Source organism: Podospora bellae-mahoneyi, chromosome 4 (genome assembly GCF_035222275.1).
Source record: "Podospora bellae-mahoneyi strain CBS 112042 chromosome 4, whole genome shotgun sequence".
NCBI lineage: Eukaryota > Fungi > Ascomycota > Sordariomycetes > Sordariales > Podosporaceae > Podospora > Podospora bellae-mahoneyi.
In genome coordinates, this window is record NC_085883.1 from 3763303 (window position 1) to 3784827 (window position 21525).

Consider the following 21525-nt stretch of genomic DNA (forward strand, 5'->3'; position numbering starts at 1 on the left):
AGCAATCCCTCCTCAGTTCCGGACCAAGCCCTTTAATATCTCAACAATCTCATCCACCGCAGTACTGGCCCCCTTTGGCCCAACCTTTTCTCCTGGTCCAAAGACACCGATCATCATCATCTCTCCTGTGACAGAAACCTCGACATCGATCGCAGCCTGTTCGCGAATCAGTTGCCGTGTGATGAACTCGAACACAGAAAAAGGACTCACCGGATATGATCCTCTCGCTGGATTCGCACCTATAGCTTCCATCCCATCTCCACCACGTCTTTTGACCGTCCTATGTCCTACCAATGGACTCGCTATCAACTTGAATTTTCCTTTGGGCGACGACACGGCATTGCCATCAGAAGGGTTAGAAATAAAATTAACAAACGAATCCACAATTACCCCCGTCCAGTCTTCGACCTCCCACAGCCCAACAGTGGCATTGGCACCTGAGGATATGGCATGGATATCATCTTGTATTCTGCTTGCAATATCAAACAGATCGACATCGTCTTTTGCAAAGTTAACCCTCAGCGGGACCAATCGAAGCGTTGGATACGGCGGATCCAAAAGCTCATCTTCTTCCGACTGATTGGCAAGGTAGATCCCGAACACCACGTCTTTCTTCTCAACTTTTGACGAAAGGAACTTTGCATAAGAGGCCAAAAAGAGTGATTGGAGACTGATTCCCCTGGACATGCAAAGCTGTACAAGCGGTTTGACATCTTGGATTGCCTCGTGTTCGACAAAACTTGTCCATGACTGTGGCTCTGCCGGCTGGTTGGACCGGGTAGCGGATATGCTGGGGATATCATGAAGCCTCCAACGCCTTGAGGAGCTTGACTGAGACTGCTGGGTTGTTTTTGGCTCAAGCGTGAGCGATGACGCTTTCGCACCAGTCAAATATTCCTTCCAGAATTGCATCTTGACTGACTTGCTTTTGGGAGAGTACTCCACCCTAAGAGCCTTTTCCCATGCCGTCGTGGCAACTTGAGGCTTCCTCTCTACCCCTGACAGATGTGCACAAAACCTGACGAGAATGGCGGGAAGGCTGACTGCATCATACATGGCATGATGAATCCGAAACACAAGTGCCCATTTCTTGCCGTGTCGCTTGACCTCAAGACCTGCAAATGGCTGCCGCTTATGTTGCTCAGGGGCGAAACTCGTCCAAGCAGTCTGGTCCGGCGACAGCTTCTCTTTCAACTTCGTAAACCAACTTCTAGCCTTGGGCCATGGAAATGGTGGCGGTGTCATATCAGCGTGATTATTCTCAATAACAACCTGCAGTACCGGAACGTCTCGAGTCCTCGTAGGAAGGAAGAGAGTTCTCAGAATCGGGGTTTCCGCCCTGAGGGTGTTCCAGGCCACAATGATTGACTTGAGATCGACAGCTCCATCCAGCTCGTATCGGAATTCAGGATAGAAAATGGCACCTTGTGTGTTCTGCCAGACGGAAAGCATGTGTACTTGCATCGACGTGGCCGGAAGGACCGTCTCAACAGTGGATTCCTGTACTCCAGCGGCCGAAAGGAGGCCAGGAACGCCAAGACCATCAATGACAGAAGACTCTTCCACAGTGTCAATCCCCCTCATTGCAACTGGTGATGGGTGGTTTTGTAGGAGAGTGGCCATCTCAGAGATGGACTTCGCTCTGAGCAAGTCTCGGAACCGAATCTTGATACCCTGCTTTTGGAGAGCGGAACTAGCCTTGACTGCACTGACCGAATCAAGCCCAAGGTGGTAGATGCTGTGACTTTTCAAGATACTCTCCGTCGGTATTCCCGACACTTCTGCGAGAACATTTCGAATTCTTGACTCTGTTGAACTCCACGCGGAAACTTTGTCGTTTTCCACAATCCCATCCTCCTGTGGCTTTGTGTGGTTTTGATGGTCAAGTTCAGCTGGTGGAAGTCCACAAATGGAAACCTTCTGATCCGCAAAGAGTAGGACACTCTCCTCGGCCGAGGTAATGATATGCTGAAGGACTGCATCCAGTTGATTGACAATCTCCTTGGCGTCCTGACGTGAAAGGCAAGTTCCATCGCAGGCTGCCCTCCACACGAGCCCAGGGCCAGACATCTCCATCTCCACGCAGACCGGATACTCAACAGCCGACTCCCCACCTATTGATGTCCATAAAGTATCACCGTCCGTTGTCGAATAGTCAAAAGGAAGATGCTGCTGAATGAACAAAGAGTTGAACAGTGGTCCGTTGGATCTGGCAAGCTTCTGTGCTTGACGGAGCCCAAAATGCTGGAATGGACGAATGCCAATCATGTTATCCTGCATATACCGTAACCACGACGACACTGTGCCGTGTAGCACACTCCTGATCGCGACCGTGTTCATGGTTGGGAACATGACCTTTTCCAACTCTTCGCTGTCGCGGCCTGAGAGAACTACACCAAATGTAACATCAAGCGACCCCGTTCGAGATGCCAGTAGAGCCGCCCAGCAGGCTTGCCCAAGGACCTGGAGGGTAATACCAATGGACTTGCAGAACTGTGTGATCTGAGATCTTGTGGATGCAGATGCATACTCGACTCGATGTATACCCTGCTCATGGGGCAAGGTCTTCAGTGGGAATATAGTAGACGAGGCACCCTCCAGAAAGCCGGACCAAAATGTCGAGGCGTCTGGCTGGTTTGAAAGCAACAGTTGATCAACCAAAGTGCTGTGATCGATTTTCGTCGATACTCCTGAGACCCCCTGATAGGCCGCACGAACATCCTGGTGAAGCAGTCCCAAAGACCAGCCGTCATAAAGCGCATGGGAGATGGAAAGAATGGCAAATACTTCGTCCGAATTGTTGATGGTGGCAAAGGTAATCTGTAAGAGTTCTTTCTGGCCAGCACCGCCAACAGCTCGTAGACGGGCAGCTTCACAGAGCCCCCCAAGCTTATCGACACTCGTCAAGTTCGCCTCAAAGATGAGATTACCCTGAAATTCAGGCTTTGTGACTTGGCAATATGCAAAGTCAAGCTGTGTCGCTTCAACGGGCACGAAGACTGTTCGTAGGATCTCCGAATGCTGAACCACCGCTTTCCAAGCGGACTTGAGTCGGGAGACATCTACACCAGGGGATAGCTTCCAGATATCGTGATTGAAATACAGCTGAAAATCGGATTCGATCATATCGGCAACCATAGCTTCTTGCAGAGGGGTCGGGGGCAGTGCGTCGCGCCCAACGATTTTCTCAAGACTCGACATTGTCTGGTCCTTCTCCGAGATTTGAATCTCCTCTAGTACGTCATAAGACTCGGCTCTGTGTTGAAGTAACTGGACCATGCTCTGAATAGTTTGTGCCTTCATGAGGTCGCTGGTACCAAGCAGCAGACCATGTTTTCTCTTGAGTCTCGCGGACAGCTTGATCATGTCGATGCTGTCAAGACCCAGTTCAAAAACCGGCACCGTCTCAGTAACAAGATCCACAGGTGTCTCCGCCAGCTCTGCTATCTCGCGTCGAATTTTGGATGCATCCTCCGTCCAGATGAACTTGGATACCGCATGGGCCCCAATTTGAGAGGACGAAGTTTGGCTGTCCATACCTGTGTTTTGCTGGGTCCGGACTGATACGAGGTCGCCGCCGCCGCCGCCCTCAACGACGGACTCGTCCAGTCGTTGTGGCATGGATGCTAAAACCTCGACTATCTCTTCCATAAGGCCTGACAAGCTTTTGTGGTCAAATGCATGCTCCTGCGATACAAGCAAGAGGTTCAGATTGCCGTCAGAGTTCAGCGTCACATCCAGTGCGAGCGGGTAGTCTGGAGTATGGTCTACCTCCACTTCCTTCCACAGCGAAGAACAGTGCTCGCTCATGGTTTCATCTTGAAGTTGAAACGAGAACAAGGTGTCAAACAGTGGCCTGCCACCAGAACACCATTTCTGAATATCTCGGAGAGCAACGTGCTGAAATTCGAGCACAGCAGTGTTGAAGTTGTGGCATTGCTGAATGAGAGAGGACCAAGTAGTCCACCTACCCCCCTCGGTGCTTGTAATTCGAGCGTAAAATGGAAGTGTGTTGAATAGGGGACCGACGACTCGATCAGCGGCTTCCAAATCCATGGCTCTTCCGGAAACAATCATGCCGATTGTGGGGTTAATCGCGAGCCTTTTCGCAAGAACGCCAACCCACACGGCTAGCACAATCGCCTGATGCGTCACTCGGAGTATAGACTTAAGCTCTTCCAACTTTCTAAACGAAAGGCCTGACCGGACCCTGACAGCATTTTTGTTCGAATGGGCTTTATCGGGCTCAGACAGAGGCGTCGAACCTTGTAGATGTTGGGTCCAGAATTGCCTGCTGCTTGTGAAGTTGCGGAGCGGCCCGTAGCACAGCGCCTGCAGGAATGACGGGGCAGAATCTGGGAAAGTGTCGGTCAAGCCATTGGCTAAGGCATGATATTCCGAAGCTATCCGGTTCAAGATGAGCTTCAAGCTGTTGCCGTCGTAAAGGCCATGGAAAATGTGAAGGACAAGATGCCGAGGGCTGTCTAGGTACGCAACCTCGAATGGTTGAATCAAGCGCTGTCTGTTCCGAGCGATCCACGACGTTCTCCATCTCGCAACCGCCTCTGTGACCAGTTCATCTGAATGGAGGGCCGGCTCGCTTTGTTTCAATGGCGCACTCTCCTTGTCCGGGAGGCATCCCCACACGGGCAAAATAGGGCTATCGATGTATTGAAGAGGCATTTCGCCGTCGAGCGAGATAGGGACAGTCTCTAGAGTTGGGTTGGAAATGTCCAATGAAGGTGTATCTATGGGCCCCAGCTGTGGCGTCCAGGCTTGATGTGACTGCCTTTCGTTGTCCAGAGACATGGTTACCCATGGGAGTTTGACTCTTTTGAGTGCAACCTGAATGAAGCCATCTGTCGTTTCAACGAACTTGGTTCTCAAGATGGGGAATGCCACCACGGTCCTCTCCAGAGCCCTGCGAAGCAGCCCGGGTTCAACATCGCCTGCTAGATCGAAACGAAATGTGTTGAAATAAGCGTTGTCGGCGGACCGGGAAAGCATGCCTTGTTGCAGTGGTGAGCAAGGAGCGATGTATTGAATATCGTCAAGGGAAACGAGTAGCTCTCCACACACCTGAGACCGAAATCTGTGAGCACAAGCCTGTACAAGTTGCCGAGCAGATGCCACTGATTCCGTCTCAGGAGAGCTCTCCTTGCTCTTCAGAGCCTGCGACAGGTCCCCAATCAAGGGATTCCTGAGGATGGTGGCAGGGCTGGCGTGGAGTTGCTCGCTGTCCTTGAGGGCGCGTGATAGCCGGAGGACTGAGATGGAATCAATACCCAACTCGAAAATACTTGACCCTGGAGTGATACTGGCGATGTCGATCCGCTGCATGGCGGCAATGACTCTGGCTATTTGCATGCCCGTTGGGCTCAGCTCTCCAGAAGACCTGTCGGCAGCCGACGCCCAAGAAATCAGTCTTTCATGTTCGATGGTAGCAAAGAATTGTCTAAGCTTTTTGATTTCAGCCTTATTGTTAGCCGAAAGGGGGATGAATGGCAGTTGGAGCACATATGTTGGAACCATGTACCCGGGGAGCCTCGAACGACACGCATCTCGAGCTCTTCGGCAAAGCTCAGCAGCTTGCGTTCCCTCGATGAGGCTCAAAGCTTGGTCGAGGCTTTTTTTGCTCCCCTCGTCGTTCATGATGAAGGATACCAACAGGTCTTTTTGCTGAGTCTCGTTGCGAGCCACGAGGGTAGCTACATCCCGGATCTCAGTCACACCTTTTCGGATTGCGTGATTAATCTCGCCAATTTCTAACCGCTGCCCGCGAAGTTTGACCTGATCATCTGCTCTGCCCAAGAAGTCAAAGCAACCATCGTGAAGAAGCCGAACCAAATCTCCGGTCCGATACACACGCTCTCCAAACGGTTGCAGCAACGGAAATCGCTCCCTAGTCAGGTCTTGTCGCCCAAGATAGCCCTTGCCTACGAGGCGGCCAGACACACAAAGTTCGCCCACGCCGCCGCGTAAAACAGGCGTATCTGTTCCGGGCTTCAGTACAAATGATCCGACGTTGATGAACTGCTTCCCAATGTTGGAAGCCCTGCCGTTGATGGGTACTTGAGGATAAACCGTGACACCAATGGTTGCTTCTGTGGGGCCGTAGAAATTGTATATGACTCTCTTGTCGCCCCAAATATCGAGAATCTCTTGCTTGAGCGATTCTCCACCTGTGATGAAGACACCTTTGCACAAACTGGGAACATCATCCGGATGCACCAGTCGAGCCAGACTCGGTGTAAGATCAATGTGTGTAATTCCCAAGCGGGAGATGGTGCCAGACAGATCCTCCAAAATGATATCTCGTGGAGCAGCAACAAGAGTGATGCCGACTGACCAGCTCCAGTACTGCTCAAGGACCGAAACGTCAAAGTGAAGCGACGCAAACTGTAACCATCGTGACTCGGGCTCCCATTTGCCCTCGAAGATGTGCCGAAAAGCAAGCATGCACTGAACCGCGTTGTCGTGTGTGATTTCGCAACCCTTTGGTGTTCCGGTAGTACCCGAAGTGTACAAACAGTAGCAGGCATTGCTTGGCTCAAGATATGGACTGAGCACGACAGGTTCACTGGAGAGCAGCCGGAGTGTCTCTTGGTTGATGGCCATGACCGGAATAGAGACTTCAAACCCAAGGGACCTCTTCCTGGCATCTGTTGTCAGAAGTGCCGAGGCACCCGAGTCCTTCAAGATGAACTCATTGCGTGATGCCGGTGCCCCAAGGTCCAAAGCAACGAACGCGCAACCGGCTTTGAGGATGCCAAGGATGGAAAAGTATGCCTCGGGACACTTGTCGAAGTACACCGCGACGATGTCTCCGACCTTTGTATGCTGAGTCAACAACTTGGCAACTCGATTTCCATTCTTGTCGAGCTCCTTGTACGTCCACCTCTGATCAATCGGCACGTCTCCGTCGAACGACTCCACAAACTGCAAAGCACTAGCCTCCGGCGTCTCAAGACTTTGGCGCTCGACGAACTGGTGCAAGAACCTTACTTCTGTTGGGAGCTCGGGCTTTTTTGGTGGTAGAACCGAGAAAAGGTTGGGCGCACCCAAGAAGAGTTCCGTTTCGAGGTGGTCCGGACTGAACGCCAAATGACATACTGTCGCATCGAATTGGCGAAGGAGTAGTTCGCTCTGCTCGCTGGGGAGCACATCAGTGAAGAACGTGATCTGATATTTGAGCCGATCTTCTGCCAAAGGTTCAACCTCTATAGAGATGGGATAGTCGATATTGGCCTGGTCCTCAATCACTCGCCAGGGCCTCGTTCCAGTGTTGTCAACATCAAGCTTTTGATACACCAGCAAGGTATCAAACAACTTTGCGTCGGCATATCCAAGCCATTTCTGGATCCTCGTTAAGGGCTGATGTTGCTGGGAATAGATCTCGGCGTTGTACTGCATCATCTGTGCCAAGAGCTTACGGTTGGACTCGGTGTGTGTTGCAATAATCGGCAGGGTACCAATGCAGGGAAAGGCTGCTTTGCGTGTTGCTTCAGAGTTGCGCCCAGACAACACCACGCCAAAGACGACAGACTGTTCACCGAGATATGATGACAAGACGCGCGTCCAGGCAGCTTGAAGAACAGCTTGCATGGAATAACCCGAGCTTCTGACAGCCTCTTCCAGGCTGATCATGGGCACCTGGCTGATGAGGGACTGCGTCATAATCTCACGCGATTCCTGACGGAGCGGTGTCATGGTGGGAAAACCATTCACCACCACCTGCTGGCCCCTTTGCTTCCAGAAGCTTTCAATCTTGTCAGAGGAGGTCGACACCTCATCCAAGATCTCGCCCAAAGCATGCTCATCATTGTCGCGTTGGATGATATTGAGCCCATGCAATGCCTTGGAGAAATCCGACAAAATTAGTTGAAGAGACTGTGCGTCGTAGAGAGCGTGATGTATGGCCAAGTGCATGGTAAGATGGCTGACATCTTGCACAAAGGCAATAGCGAAGAGTCTCTTGTGTGGTGCTTCGACAATTTGATGGCGGGTTCCGAGGCGCCATTGGTCCAAGTCGAAGGCAATTTCAGGGCCAGTAAAGGTGTTGAGTAAGGGGACAAAGGAGGGTGTGTAGTATTGAATCATGGCAAAATCACAGTCTTGGTGCTCGACAGGCGCAAGGCCCGTCCGTAGGATAGGATACGTTGCACAAACTGCTTGCCATGCCTCGTGCATCTTGGCAACGGGAATAGGTGTGTCAAACTCAAAAGCCAGGTAGTTGAGATAGTCCCTGCCACCAGATGTAACAAACTGCGCCATCATACTGGATTGTAAAGGCGTGCAGGGCAAAACCTTTTCCACCATGCTGGGCACCACCACCCCCCGTGCAAGAATCTGTGGGCGAACTTGGGAATCAAAGCTGGCAAAGTCGTACTGCGGCGTGCGTATTTTAACTCCCTTGCCGGAAGTAATATGGTGAGCCAATCCCTGGCAAGTGGGATTTGAAACCACGTCACTAGCAAGAACGTGGTACCCGGACTGACGAAGCATAGAAGCCACTTGGACAGCGCTGATACTGTCTAGGCCGAGCCGATAAATGGTTGTGGATCTTCGCACGTCCCTGGGGTCGCATGACGATAAGGTAGCAAAAACCTGACGAACTGCGATTTCCGTGGCAGTCCATGCTTCCTCTGAGTGGTCTTCAGGTGGAATCAGATTTTGGCTGCCGGGTAATGGCCGGGAATGGGAAATGAGCGAGAGTCTGTCTTGCAACGATTGTGGAAGGCTGTCCAGGGTAATAAGACAGCCAGCCGGATACTGAAGGTGCATCTCAACAGCATATACAAAAAGATCCAATACGACCTGATGAGTATCGGTCGAGAGCCTATCGAATCAGGTGTTAATTGATGGCTATTATCAGCGCCCTCTAAAGGAAAGGTGTGGATGTTTACCTTTGCCCGTGGAGCTTTACCATCACTGCATCTGTCGCTGTATCGGGGATGACCTCACAAACAAGCGGGATCTGCGATGTGTAAGCAAGGGTGAAAGAAACAACTGGGGGATTCAGCGACTTACGTCCATCTCGCCATCGTCCTGCTCTAAATTCCAGACTCGACTATCTAGGCACCGAGGGGATTGTTGTAGTAACAAAAGGGTATCGAATAAACGCCGGTTTCCATGTTGCGAAGTTAGAGATTTAATACGTCGAAGCGGGGTAAACTGATAGTCCAAAGATGCTGTGCTGGTCTTTTGAACTTTTTTGATCAAGTCGAGTCGCTGGTGGACCTCGGAGAGGTTGACTCTCACAGGGAGGGTATTAAAACAAGGGGCAACCAGCTCGCTGATACCTTCCATAGGAACGGATCGTCCGTTGACCACATTTCCAAAGCATACATCATCAGTGTCTAAAAGACACCCTAATGTGGTTGCCCAACAAGACTGAACCAGTGCAAGAAGAGGAACCCCTATTTCCTTGATCCTTGCTCTAACTTCGGAGAGAGGAAGCTGAAGTCGTCGAGTTTTGATGGTTATGTTTGCCTTCTCATCGCCTTTTATCAACTCCGTGACCAGCTTTGGTTGCATTCCAGACAGATGGGTAGCCCAGAAACTATCTGTTTGCTCCGGCAAAGTCGAAGATTCTCGGAGAAAGGCGGCATATGATGGCGTCGGTGGCAGCGAAAGCCCATGATAAGTCTTCTCAATCTCATAAAGAAGGCGCTCAACAGCGACACCATCATACAGAGCATGATGACAGACAAAGGATAAGTATCTCTGAGTCTTGTTCTTGATCCAGGCAAGTGAGATCATAGGTCGAAGAGAGTCGACGCCATCGCCCAGCAGATTGATTTGCTCAGCCACACAGGAAGGGATCCGTTCTTTTGAAGCGTCAAACTCACGCCAGTCCGGCTGCCAGCTATCCAGCACAATTTGAACTATGGGGTGCTGGCTACTGGAAGTGGTCATAAAGCAGGTCCGAAGAATGCCATGCCGTAAAACCATCGCGTTCCAGGCTGTCTCTAGCTGCGCAGGATCTCCACTGACGAGAAAGAGCATGCGATTGATATAAGCTTCCTTGCTCGCCGTGGCTGCCAACATTCCCTCTTGCAACGGGGTACATGGTAGAATCTCTTGAGCCGATGTTCCTTGCTGTCGAAGTATTTCCTTCAGCGACGCCAAGAGGGTCTTCGGTAACAGGTCCTGGGCTTTTGATGGCTCGGATGTTGTCTTTTCGAGATCGATAAGGATCTTAGCAAGCCGGGAAACATTTGGATTTTGCAGAATGGTCGAGATCGGAATGCGTTGACCCAGTTGTGAGTAGAATGACCTCGCCAATTGAATGGCAGAGATGGAGTCCAGACCAAGCGTAACCAGAGATGTCCATCGTTGGACCTCGTGCCTTGAAATCTTGAGGGCCTCTGTAACCACACGAGCTACTTTCTGCTCCGCTGTTGTCCATTCCTCATAGTCCTCGTCGTTGTCGGCGACGTGATCGGTCACCGATGCGAGGTACTCTTGGCTGAGCATTCGGTAGGAGGCGGTAAGCCGTTCCCTGTCCAACTTTCCAGACGCTGTGGTCGGCAAGACGGAAATGGGGAGTATCGCCGATGGCACCATGTACTGCGGTAATTTTGAAGTGAGCACTCGAAACAGCGACTGCACCTTTTGTCGGAGATCATTGTTGAGCTCCAACAGAGAATATTCGTTTGCTTGAATGCCGCTGGGGACAAAGTAAGAGACTATTTGATCCCGGGAGTCTTCCGGTCCCGCTCGCAAGAACAGACTTGCACAATCCTCGACCGCACTCGAGAGCCGCAACGTCGCTGTGATCTCCCCGAGCTCCACCCGCTGTCCGCGGAGCTTAACCTGGTCGTCCACGCGACCAAGAATGACCATTGATCCATCCGGCAGCATACGTCCAATATCTCCGGATCGATAGAGCCTACCATAGGTGGGGTGATCGATGAATTTTGATGAAGTTAGGGCGGGCATGGCGAGATATCCCTGAGCAACCTGATCACCGCCAAAGCAAAATTCGCCGAGGCAGCCCAGTGGAACAACGTGTTCACTATCCTTGAATAAAACAACAGTCGAAGTGTTTTCCAAAGACCAACCAAGATGCTGGATTGCCTGGTTCGGCCCCATCTTCTTCACACTGCAGATGTTTGTAGTCTCTGACGGGCCGTACCCCTGGAACAGCTTCCTCCCCCATTTCTTGGCGACTGCCTCCGTCATGGCTTCGCCGGCCGTTACCAGAAACTCCACCGCTGGAACCTTGTCCGGATCGACCAGAGATGCCACTGTTGGGGTCATGCTTAAGTGGGTGACCTCAAGCATCCTGATTGATCTCTCGAGATCCTCAAATAGGGTGTCGTTTTTGCCAGAGCAGAGGCACATGCCTTGGGTCCAGGCGAAAAATACCTCAAAGACTGAGACATCAAATGCCTGAGAACAAGACTGAAGCAGTCTGGAGCAGCCCTTTACAGGGTAGATTCTGGACAAAACATCGAGGTTGCTCATGATGTTTAACTGGGTCACGCAAACCCCCTTCGGTACACCGGTGCTGCCAGATGTGTAGATGACATAGGCTAGCCTCGAGGGGTCAGGATTTGGTGTAATAGCCCTAACTGGAAGCGACATGTATTCGAGCCCGTCGAGGTCCATGATAGTGGGGCAAAGATGAGGGGATAGTTTGTCTCGAGTGATCCTGTCCGTGAGGCAGAAACTGACTCCGGCCTGCTGCAGAATGGTGCCGATACGCGTCTCCGGGGTAGTGGGCAGAAGGGGTAGATAGCCACAGCCAGCTTTGAGGATGGCAAGGATACCAGCGTAGAGGAGGACGGACTTCTCCATGATAATGGCCACAACTGCCCCCTCCTTCAGCCCATGTTTTTGAAGGTGCCATGCAATTTGATTGGCGGTTTGGTTGAGCTGGGCAAATGATAACGTGGTTGTTTTGACAAGATCATCCGAAATACGATGTGCAAAGCACAGAGCTTCCTTGTCAGGGTGGTTTGCGACCACCACGTCAATGGCGTGGGCTAGATCAGGAACTCCAGCAAAGGTTACCGGCTTGGGGTTGAATACAGAGAGGAGCGACTGGGAGAAGGCTGCTTGTATCCCTGTAATCTTGGAGTCGAGATTCCTGAGCATCCATGAAGCCATCTCGGCGATACAACCGCCCAGGGCTATGGCCTGCTGATCAGGGAACGTGTTCTCGTGCGATGTAATACGGAGAATGAAGTCATGGGCTCTTGGCTCTACCTCGACAACAAGCTGCGTTTCCAAGAAATCCTGATGGCCAACCTCTTGGAATCCCCTGACACAGTCTGGTTTGCTGGTTTGAAGTGACTGCTGATAAACGAACAAAACATCATAAAAGGGCTGCCCTGGCCGGACTCCCGCTGCCCGCCTGATCTCTGAAAGAGGCAAGGTACTGTGTTCGAGAATGGCTCTACTGGTCGCTTGAGTGCTGACAAGGAGATCGGCAATACTGCTGACTTGTGAGAAGTCGGTACGAAATGGCACTGTGGCGATGCAAGGCCCCATCACATCCTCGATCATTGAGATTGGCAGTGTCCTGCCAGATGTCACGGTACCGACCACAACATCGTCACTCCCAACCATAGCACTCCAGATCCAGGCGACCGAAGCCTGGAAGATGGTCTGAATCCCGCACTGGATATCATCTAGTGATCTCCTTAGCTCGTTTGGGCTGATGTCCACAATGACACTGGAGGTAGAGGTAGTAGACACCTTTGCTGTGCCAGCTCGTAAGATCGGAAGCGCCGCTGGTTGGAACCCTCGAAGATTTGCCGCCCAAAATTCTTTAGCAGCATCCGAAATGTGACGAAAAGACGGAGAGGCATAGTAGTAGGTGATCTTGCTGAACTGTGGGCGCTCTCCAAGCTGTTCTCCTTGCATAAGCGCCGCAAGGTCAGCCATAGCCAAGTCCCATGACCAGCCATCATATATCGCATGATGAAGGTGTACCACAGCCTCAACATCAGCGGGTTCACCGATGGTTTGAGCATCCGAGATTTGCACTTTGAAAGGCGTGAGAAAGTCCTGGTCATGTCGCAGTTCAAACTCACAAACTGGCGAGTCTGAGAATGAGATGCATGATTCGCAGGCGCGTTCAAAGACGACTTGAAAAAAGTCACCATCGTTGTGGACAAAGCCGGTACGCAGTATCTCATTTCTCTCAACAAGCCTCAAGAACCAAGAGCGGACGGAGTCTCGCGAGCAAGGTCTTGGGAACCGAAGTTTGATCCAGTTGCAATATGCACGAGGATTGGCTGCAGTTTCGGCGAGCATCGAGATCTGGAGGGGTGTGCAGGGGTAAACCGACTGAACCGGCCTGTTGTCTCTAAACAGCTCAGACCTCTGCGCGAGTACTGCCGAAACGTCTGGTTGCCATGCGCGGGGGTGAAAGGTATCCAGAATGGAGGCTGGTCGATGGCCTTGCTTTTCGGACACGCATGCATGCAGCGCTGAGATTGTGGGGGACCTCAAGATCTCGATCGCATCACTATCAATACCGGCCTGGCGTAATAAGGAGGCAAGTCGTATAGCAGCCAGTGAATCAAGGCCCATTTGAAGCAAGTTCTGACCCGGTTTCACCTCGGTGCCGAGAACGGTCGCGGCCAAAGAGCACAGTTTTCGTTCAAAATCATCTCTGAAAATGCCTTGTTGAATGACCTCAGACCCCGCTTGTGAGTTGTTGTACTCGTTAACAAGTCTCTTCCGATCGATTTTGCCTGAGGGGAGTCGAGGAAAGGCGTCCATGACGATAACGTCACCAGGCAACATGAACCCCGGGAGCCAAGCGCGACAGGAAGCTTCCACGGCGTTGGCCATGCCATCCGTATGATCCACTGCACAGAAGAGAACCAAGATCGAGTTGATGACTGCGGCGACAGCGCTATGACAACCTGTCGTTCTCAGCGCGGCATGTTCCACCTCTCCAAGCTCCATTCGCTGCCCACGGAGCTTGACCTGGCCGCCTCCTATGCGTCCCAAACACTCAAGCGTGCCGTCGGGCAGTATGCGTGCCTTGTCTCCTGTTCGGTACAAACGGCCGTATGGCGTTTCGACAAAGGCCTTTGCCGTCATCTCGGGCCGGTTGACGTAGCAGTCTGCAACTTGAGGTCCACCGATAGCAAGCTCTCCGACTTCCCCAAGCGAGAGAACCCTAAGGTCTGGAGGCTCGGACTCGTCCTCGGGAATTTTGAGTACAAATGCAGACACCGTGTCGAATGGGATGCCAATGTTGGCTGTGGACATGCTACAAGCAAAAGAGGGCTGAACGGTGCAGTGAATGGCGGCCTCGGTTGGCCCATACATACCCCAAAGCATGCTTTCCTTCTCCTCGCTGCCGCCGAATTCCTCAACCACAGGCTTTGTGAGCATCTCTCCAATGGTGAGAAGAAGCTGCAGACAGGGAGCACTATCTCGTTTTCGAAGCAAGCTACCCGCCACGCTTGGGGTCAGCTCACAAGCATCGACCGACATTCGCCTGATGATACCCGGCAGGTCGTCAAGCATTGCACCTCGTGTGCAGCTCACCAGGGTCTTGCCTCTGAAAAGTGGAAAGAATATCTCAAACACGGACACGTCAAAGGTTGGAGCTGCGAACTGAAGAAATCTCGAGAATGGCGGGACGTGTCGATCGTGGGCAAGCAAACTTTGAGTTGCTGCATCATGCGAGACACCAACTCCTTTTGGTGTGCCGGTTGAGCCTGAAGTGTACATCACGTAGGCCAGATCGTGAGGCTTCGGCTCATAATGCTGTGGATCACCTGTTGATTGCCTGGCAGCCCTGGCTGGTGTGTCCTCTCCAACGATGAGCACAATCCGCCCGGTTTGGCCGACTGGTGGAAGCTTGTTGGCCAGCTCGTGGGTCGTGATGACTACTTTGGCTTCCACGTCGTCGAGGATGAACTGGCCTCTCTCGAGGGGAACGTCCAAGTTGAGCGGGCAAAAGGCACCGCCGGCTTTCAGAATGGCTAGCAGTGCAATGTACAGGTTTGGGCCTTGCGGGACAAGGACAGGAACGACAAACTGTCTGTTGTTATCCCGGGACCCAACCTGTGCTTGAATTGCGGATGCAAGAGCGCTGGACGCATGGTGTAGTTGGGGGTATGAGATGGAGGTTTGGCGGCCCTCATCGTCCAAGAAATCAATAGCCGGCTCTGCAGACGTTTGGTGAACGAGAAGATGCAACAGACGTGGCCCATTCAAGCGTTTTGGTGGGTGATTGAGAACGGAGAGCCTCTCATCCACTTGGTGGGATTTTTGTGATACGGAGGGGTCCATCATAGGATGGTTCCTATCTCGTTTGTTGGCTGCAGAGTGATGTTAATATCTTGTACCGTAAAATGTAGCAAGTGAAACAAACTCAACTGAAATGAAGTCTGAAAACCAGAGCAGGTAGGTGAGGATCAAGTAAACATGAATGGGTGACGATGGCACACCGGGTAGAGCTCTCTTCGCGGCACCCTCCAAGGTCACTACTCTCAACGCGCCTTGTGCTGCAGCCACTAAGAGGAAAGATTCACACCAGATACCTTCCTAGCTCGGCAATCTGCCAGAAGTAGACAAGACATGGGCGGTACGTACCTATCTAACGGGCAGCCCTGTGTCCCGGCGTCCTGGTGCCAAGTTAACAGTGAAAATGGCGTGGCGATGATTGGCTGGAAAGAGAGCCGAGGTGAGCGACTGGCGGAGGTTTGATTTGATATGAACGGGCGGTTATTGGCCAGATCTGGCTCGCTCCAGCACTGCAGGTTTGTGTTTGTCGACGACGAGGTTCCAGGTTTAGGGTTACCAGCAACACCGGCGCTGGCGGGTGGATGGGGAGATGGGGCGGTGGTGACCAGAGTGAATGGACGATGGATGGGGTTGTTGGCCCACAAAATCAAATCAGGAAAAGAGGGTTGCAGCGGGATGGGCAAGGGCTGTCATGGAAGGGGTTCTTGCCGCGTGCCGCCGTCCACGGAACGGTACAGTTCTGTTTTGTCAACCTACACCACATGGACCTCAGACCATGGCTCGAATCGACGTAAGTAACATGCCGGCCGCCGTCCTGAAGAATATATCTGCCTGCTAGCTCGTTCTCATCTGCATCACAAGTGGACGCGATTGGATGGGTGTGTGGAAGGAGCGGCATTTTCACCTTACATCTATCCCTCCATCTGTTCTGTACAAGAAAGGGCAACAGCTACGTACCTAGTTACTGGAAGGGCAATATCTCCAGCAGCCAACAGCGTACTCGAACCCAAGCCAGATTCGAAATGTTACTCGTCCAACTTTGTTGGGTAGGTGTTGCAAGTCTGTAAACAAGTACAGTTGGGTAAGAGCCTGGCGAACGGCAACGTAAACAGCCTGGAAAGGGGGTCCTGTTCTGTACTCCTGGGTTCCCTGCCAGAGTTCATAAGTGGTCCAATGTTTGCCCTTAAGCTTAAAAGAACCCCTCTTTTGAACCGCCTCGTTCTTAGTCATAGCGGGCTTTTCAACTTGTCATTGCGTCATGAAGACTGGGCGAGAGTCGTGGGCCCCCAACTCCACGTCTTCGGGCTCGGTCATGATCGGTGTTGCAAAGGCCGCGCTCGGGAGAGACGCCGAAAATGGGCTTCTTGTCCGTTTGTCACTGCTGCCCGCAGTTTGATCCGATCTTCGGTCTTCCTTGTTTGGTCACCCGCATCGTGATATGCCTGCTCAAATATGCGTACATGATGCATGGATTCATCCCACCTCCATCCCCCGTGTCTGCTCGGAAGATGTCCCGCTGCTTCGAACATACACAGCACGGCGAACTGCTACCGGGGAAATACGGAAAGCTTTCAAATTGCCCTGAAACCCATTTTTGAGCACCTGGAAAATGCTAAAAACTCCAAAACCCATGAAATGAAATTATATACAAGAAAAGAGAACCGAGATAGAACAGCCAGAAAAATCATATCACCCATTCATGCATAGACATTGAGTTCCACAATCACCTGGAAACTCCGAAAATAGACTCAACAATCTCGCCGGACCGTGTCGACAGAACGGAAAGTAGGGTATCACTCAACTGGGGTGGGGGTTAGCCAAATGATACAAAACACAACGCGGAGCGCGGCAAAGAGAGGGTGTGTAGAGGAGGGGGAGAATGGGGCACTTACACCATGGGTGCCTTCACAGCAACCTTGCAACCAAACACCGGAGCCTTGAGCCACGGCACCGCTAGCAAAACGAACACCGTAATCACGGCCAACCTCAATCACGCGCTTTGATGACTCTTGGGCCTTGTTGGCGCTCTCCACCACCCACCGGTCCTTTCTGGGCACGCCAATCTGCTCCCGCTCCTGCTCCTGCTCCTGTTCACCGGCAACGTCGAGCTCGGGAAGGAGGCCATAGGCGCCCTTGAGGATGTCCACATGGGCCGTTCTCTTGTAGCCAGTGGCGCAGATGACGAGATCCACATCCAGGTCCTCCTCGTTGAGGAGGGGGCCATCTGACACACCAGTGGTGGAGAGTCTGGCCACCTTGATGCGCAGTCCATCGCCCTTATCCTCCACCTTGATAAGCTCTCTGCCAGCCAGAATCCTGTGGGGCCACTTCTTCTCATCTGCGCCCAACGTCCGCTTCTGGTGGTACATGGTCTCAAAGAGGTGCTCAATCAGCTCGAGGCGGACGACGCTGTAGTTGGTAGCGCGGGCTTCATGGAGAAACTTGGCCTTGTAGGCGGCGGACTTGGGGAAGATCTGGTCAATGTACTCGGGGTTGAAGATGGAGTTGATGCTGCAGTCACACGGTTAGCGAGGGGGCTTGCATGACGTCCCTGGGTCGGGATTGGGTGCTCACAAGGGGGAATCGTCACTTGGCCGGAGGAACTCGGATCTCATGACCATGTAGGTCTTGCTGTTGGGGTAGAGACTCTGGACGTTGCTGAAGATCTCGGCGGCGCTCTGGCCGGCACCAACCACGGCAACGCGAACGGGGGCCGACCTGTCGCCAAGAATTTGAGGCGCCCGTTGGGCATACTGAGACGAGTGAATAACACGGGGGTGGTGAGCGGGGAAGATGTCGGGGAGGGAGGCCTGGCCACCAGCAGCCACAATAACGTTGCGTGTGCGGTAGGTGCTGGTCACACCGGTCTTAATGTTGCGTGATGTCACCTCAAAGATCTTGGCGGGGCCGACCTCCTGGACAGGAGCGACCGAGACCACCTCGTTCTGATAGCAGACAACGTCCTCAAAGTGGTTGGCGCACCACCGGAGATAGTCCTCAAACTCGGCGCGGGCGGGGGTGAAGGTGTCCAGGTTGATGAAGTCAACCAGTCTCTCGTTCTTGTGGAGGTAGTTGAGGAAGGTGAAATGAGAGCGGGGGTCTCTGAGAGAGGCGAGGTCCTTGACGAAGGAAATCTGCATCTTCGCGCCGGGCAGGAGCATGCCGGCGTGCCAAGCGAACTGGGGCTGCTTCTCCAGAAAGAGGACTTTGGGGCACTGCTTGAGCTTGCCGGCCTCCATGGCGTCGTGCATAGCAATGGCAATGGCGACGCTGGCGGGGCCGAAGCCAATGCACACCAGGTCGTGCACGGCATCAGCCTCTGTGGGAGTAACATATTGGCTCTTGGGGAACTGGCTGGCGCCGTTGACAAGCTGGGGGACGGCCTCGGTCTCATCCATTGTGCTGATGCTGTGTGGGGACATGATAACCTAATGCTACTGTCGGGTTTCGGTGCCGCTATAAGCTGGTCTCCAGGAGATGGGCAGTCTCGGGGCGCACAAGGGCAAGCAAATAGTACCGGGGAAGGAGTAAGGATGTGGGTCTGGCCGGTAAGCTGTGGCGCAACAAGGTGTGTGTGTGTCGTGTCGTCGTGTCGTGCCGATGCAGTGGCCTCCTTGGTGGATGCCGGTGCTGGTGTGTTGGGCCTGGAGATCGTCCACAACAAGATTGACGTAAGTGCCGCCGGGACGGGATGAACACCAGAAAAGGAGGGAGGGAAGGGCTCCAAGAGAAAGATGGTTTTGGTACCGGGAGGAATAAGGAGAAAACGAGGAGAAAGTCGCGGCTTGCATGAGGGCGGCCACGACTCCCGTTTTGATACGCAGTCGTCCTGACGGCGGAGCACTGCTCATGGGGAAGGGACGAAGAAACAGGAACCTAGCGTAACCGCCTAGACCTTGCAATGAGACCACGCGATGCCCCATTTTGCCTCATGGTCGATGCGTTGAGGGGTGCAAAACAGAGTGTTGGCAGCCATTGCAGCTAGCTTGGGTCGAGGTGATGCAGGGAACGTCCTGCGCCATTGCGGAGACCCTTCTTCTTCGAGCAAGCGGTGACATGATCTAATACTTCGCTGGTGGGGGGGTTCGGGGGGGGAGGGGGGGGGGGATGAGAAATTTTTGATCGATTTCGGGTTGCGATTGACGGAAACGACCCCTCGCCGGTTTTCTGGGGATCGGCTTTTAGGCGATGGGGGTAACTTGATGCTCAACTTGTGTTTCTTTCCACCTGGTGCTCACTGGCTCCCCGTGAACCGTGGAACCGTGTTGCAACCCACGGGGCACACGGCAAACAGATCTCGTCGTGGGGTGGTGATGTGCTGGTGTTCACGGCGGTGGTGGGTGTCCCTTTGTGAAAGGCCTGCTGCCGGTGTGGGTGTCTGGGGATGGGGACGGGCTCGTGTACTGACGCAATCTGCAAATCTTGCCAGTTCCTCAGCGTTATCTTCGGATCAGATAAGATGAAATCGGTGGAGAAGATTGGCAGTTTGTATGGGGACGGACGGGGACGGACGGGATGCCATAAGCCTATTTGCTGGCTCCAACAGTGCCCAGTCATCTCCTCCGGCGGCTAGTCCCCCTCTGGCTCCGAAGGCGGAGTCGACTTCGCATTCTTGGCTGCCAGTCCCGGGACGAGGGAAAAAAAATTGTTTATCTGATCGTATGACAACGGACGGCAGAGCCCCGGTTCCAGAAGCCGTGATGGTGGTGGTGCCATTCAAGGTATCCGAGCCGACAGCCAACCATGGCAACGGGGGGCATCGTGGGCATGTGTTGGATCAATGCCGGATCAATTGGATCGCCCAACATCAGGCTCTCATCCGCTCGATCGACAAAATCCCTTCCCCCTCAAAAGTGCGGCCGGCCATGTGTGAAACAACGGGCTCCGGGGTAAAGGAAGGCGAGACGGTCCTGATGGCTGATGACATGACCTTCCAGGTTGGGACCATCTATCTGGCAGTCGACAATGGAATGGAATGCGCAAAATTTGACTCAATTGAGCTGGCTGTCCTTGCCCTGTCTCCGAGCTGGGTTCCACTGTGTGCTGCCGAGGAGGTGCAGAGATGAAAAGTGTGGGGCTCGGTGGAGCCGCGGTAGCCTATCTGATAATCTGATAAGATCAATCAGCCCCACCCCATGCCCACCTGCATCTTGGCAGCTGCTGGCGAGTGGGTGCGTCGTGGCAGAATCGGACGACTGGGATGCCAGAATTGCCGTGCATTTGCCCTCATCCCCCATCACCAGCTTTCACATGCGCCCATCTGCTGTGCCGTGTCTGCTTCTGGCAAGCCGACGTCGGCCTCGTCTCTTGCGTTCCCTGCAGTTGACCTACCTAAGGTACCGGCACACAAGCAAAGCTGAGTCGGTTCCTGTTACCAAACCTCATCCCTGCCGCCGCGACAGCACCTCTACTGTGTAGGTACACTACGAACCTACCCCGCACCGAAAAAATATCTGATGCAGAAAAAGACACCCCCAGTCACTTCCCGAACACGGTTTGCGTCGGTTTCGCATCGTATCGCCGGTCGGTGTCGAAGCTCAGCAACGCACAAGATGGTTTGGGATATATTTCTTCCACTATATTCATCTTGGTTTCGCGGTTGCTAGGAATTGGCATTTCATTGGCGCTTTCCAAACAAGCTTCTCAGGGGGTGCCAAGGAAAGCCGTTGCGGGCAGCCGCTTGGTGGCCCGATCGTTCCAAGATTGGCGCATACATCAACAGCTATATATATCAAGCACCAGAGCCTCTCTTGCTTCTCTTGTGAGAAATCGACCAGTCAATATCTCGGCATCTTATACCCCCTTCCTTGTGCGCACCCTGAAGGCTGTGTCTTTTAGCGCGACCTACAGACACAAGCGAATGTTGGTCGCGGTTAGGGACCTCCCATGAGCCCAAACTTGGACCTCAACTCCCCAATGGTACGACACCGGTAACTTTATGCCACACTGGCTGGTCTTTTCCACAGCCCGCAAGGCGATGTGACACGGCGTCAAGTAGACTTGCGATACCCAGACGGTCATTGCGGCACAAGAAGGGTGAGACCTTTCAGCTTCGGCCACGAACAAATCAGCATGCGTTTACCCTCTCTTCCACTGAAACAAAGAGAGGCGCAAGTGTAGCCCCAGCCCTCAGCCCGGGTCACCGCTTCTAAAGTCGGCAGGCTGGCCGTGAAACTGTGACGTGCAAAAACTGCTCGTAATTCTTCCGTCTTACGCCAAGGGGGCCTCTTTATTAGAGCTGTCTCTAGAAATTTTGGGGGCCCTTGGTAGTCACCCCCTGGCGAGCCCCATATGCATTTT

At 53.0% G+C, this 21525-nt stretch overlaps 4 protein-coding genes across 4 annotated transcripts; 1 reads left to right on the forward strand and 3 right to left on the reverse strand.

Annotated features, from left to right (window-relative positions):
• Positions 1-12: 12 nt before the first annotated feature.
• On the reverse strand, positions 13-8784 carry QC761_0072260 (NRPS protein; the record flags this gene model as incomplete). The annotated part of the gene is made up of 2 exons (XM_062872722.1): positions 13-156; positions 211-8784. 2 exons carry the CDS (start codon positions 8782-8784, stop codon positions 13-15), a joined length of 8718 nt encoding a protein of 2905 aa, XP_062732837.1.
• A 635-nt stretch (positions 8785-9419) lies between these two features.
• QC761_0072270 (NRPS protein) lies at positions 9420-15270 on the reverse strand (the record flags this gene model as incomplete). The annotated part of the gene is made up of 2 exons (XM_062872723.1): positions 9420-9443; positions 9523-15270. The coding sequence occupies 2 exons, from the start codon at positions 15268-15270 to the stop codon at positions 9420-9422; spliced, it is 5772 nt and encodes a 1923-aa protein (XP_062732838.1).
• Positions 15271-16948: 1678 nt separating this feature from the next.
• Positions 16949-20383, reverse strand: SID1 (PAK-related GC kinase Sid1; the record flags this gene model as incomplete). The annotated part of the gene is made up of 3 exons (XM_062878728.1): positions 17800-20383; positions 17118-17736; positions 16949-17026 (listed from the first exon to the last, which is right to left on the reverse strand). The coding sequence occupies exons 1-3, from the start codon at positions 18645-18647 to the stop codon at positions 16949-16951; spliced, it is 1545 nt and encodes a 514-aa protein (XP_062732839.1). The 5' UTR covers positions 18648-20383.
• QC761_0072290 (uncharacterized protein) lies at positions 20361-20831 on the forward strand (the record flags this gene model as incomplete). Its single annotated transcript, XM_062872724.1, has 2 exons — positions 20361-20561; positions 20694-20831. 2 exons carry the CDS (start codon positions 20361-20363, stop codon positions 20829-20831), a joined length of 339 nt encoding a protein of 112 aa, XP_062732840.1.
• Between the last annotated feature and the right edge of the window lie 694 nt (positions 20832-21525).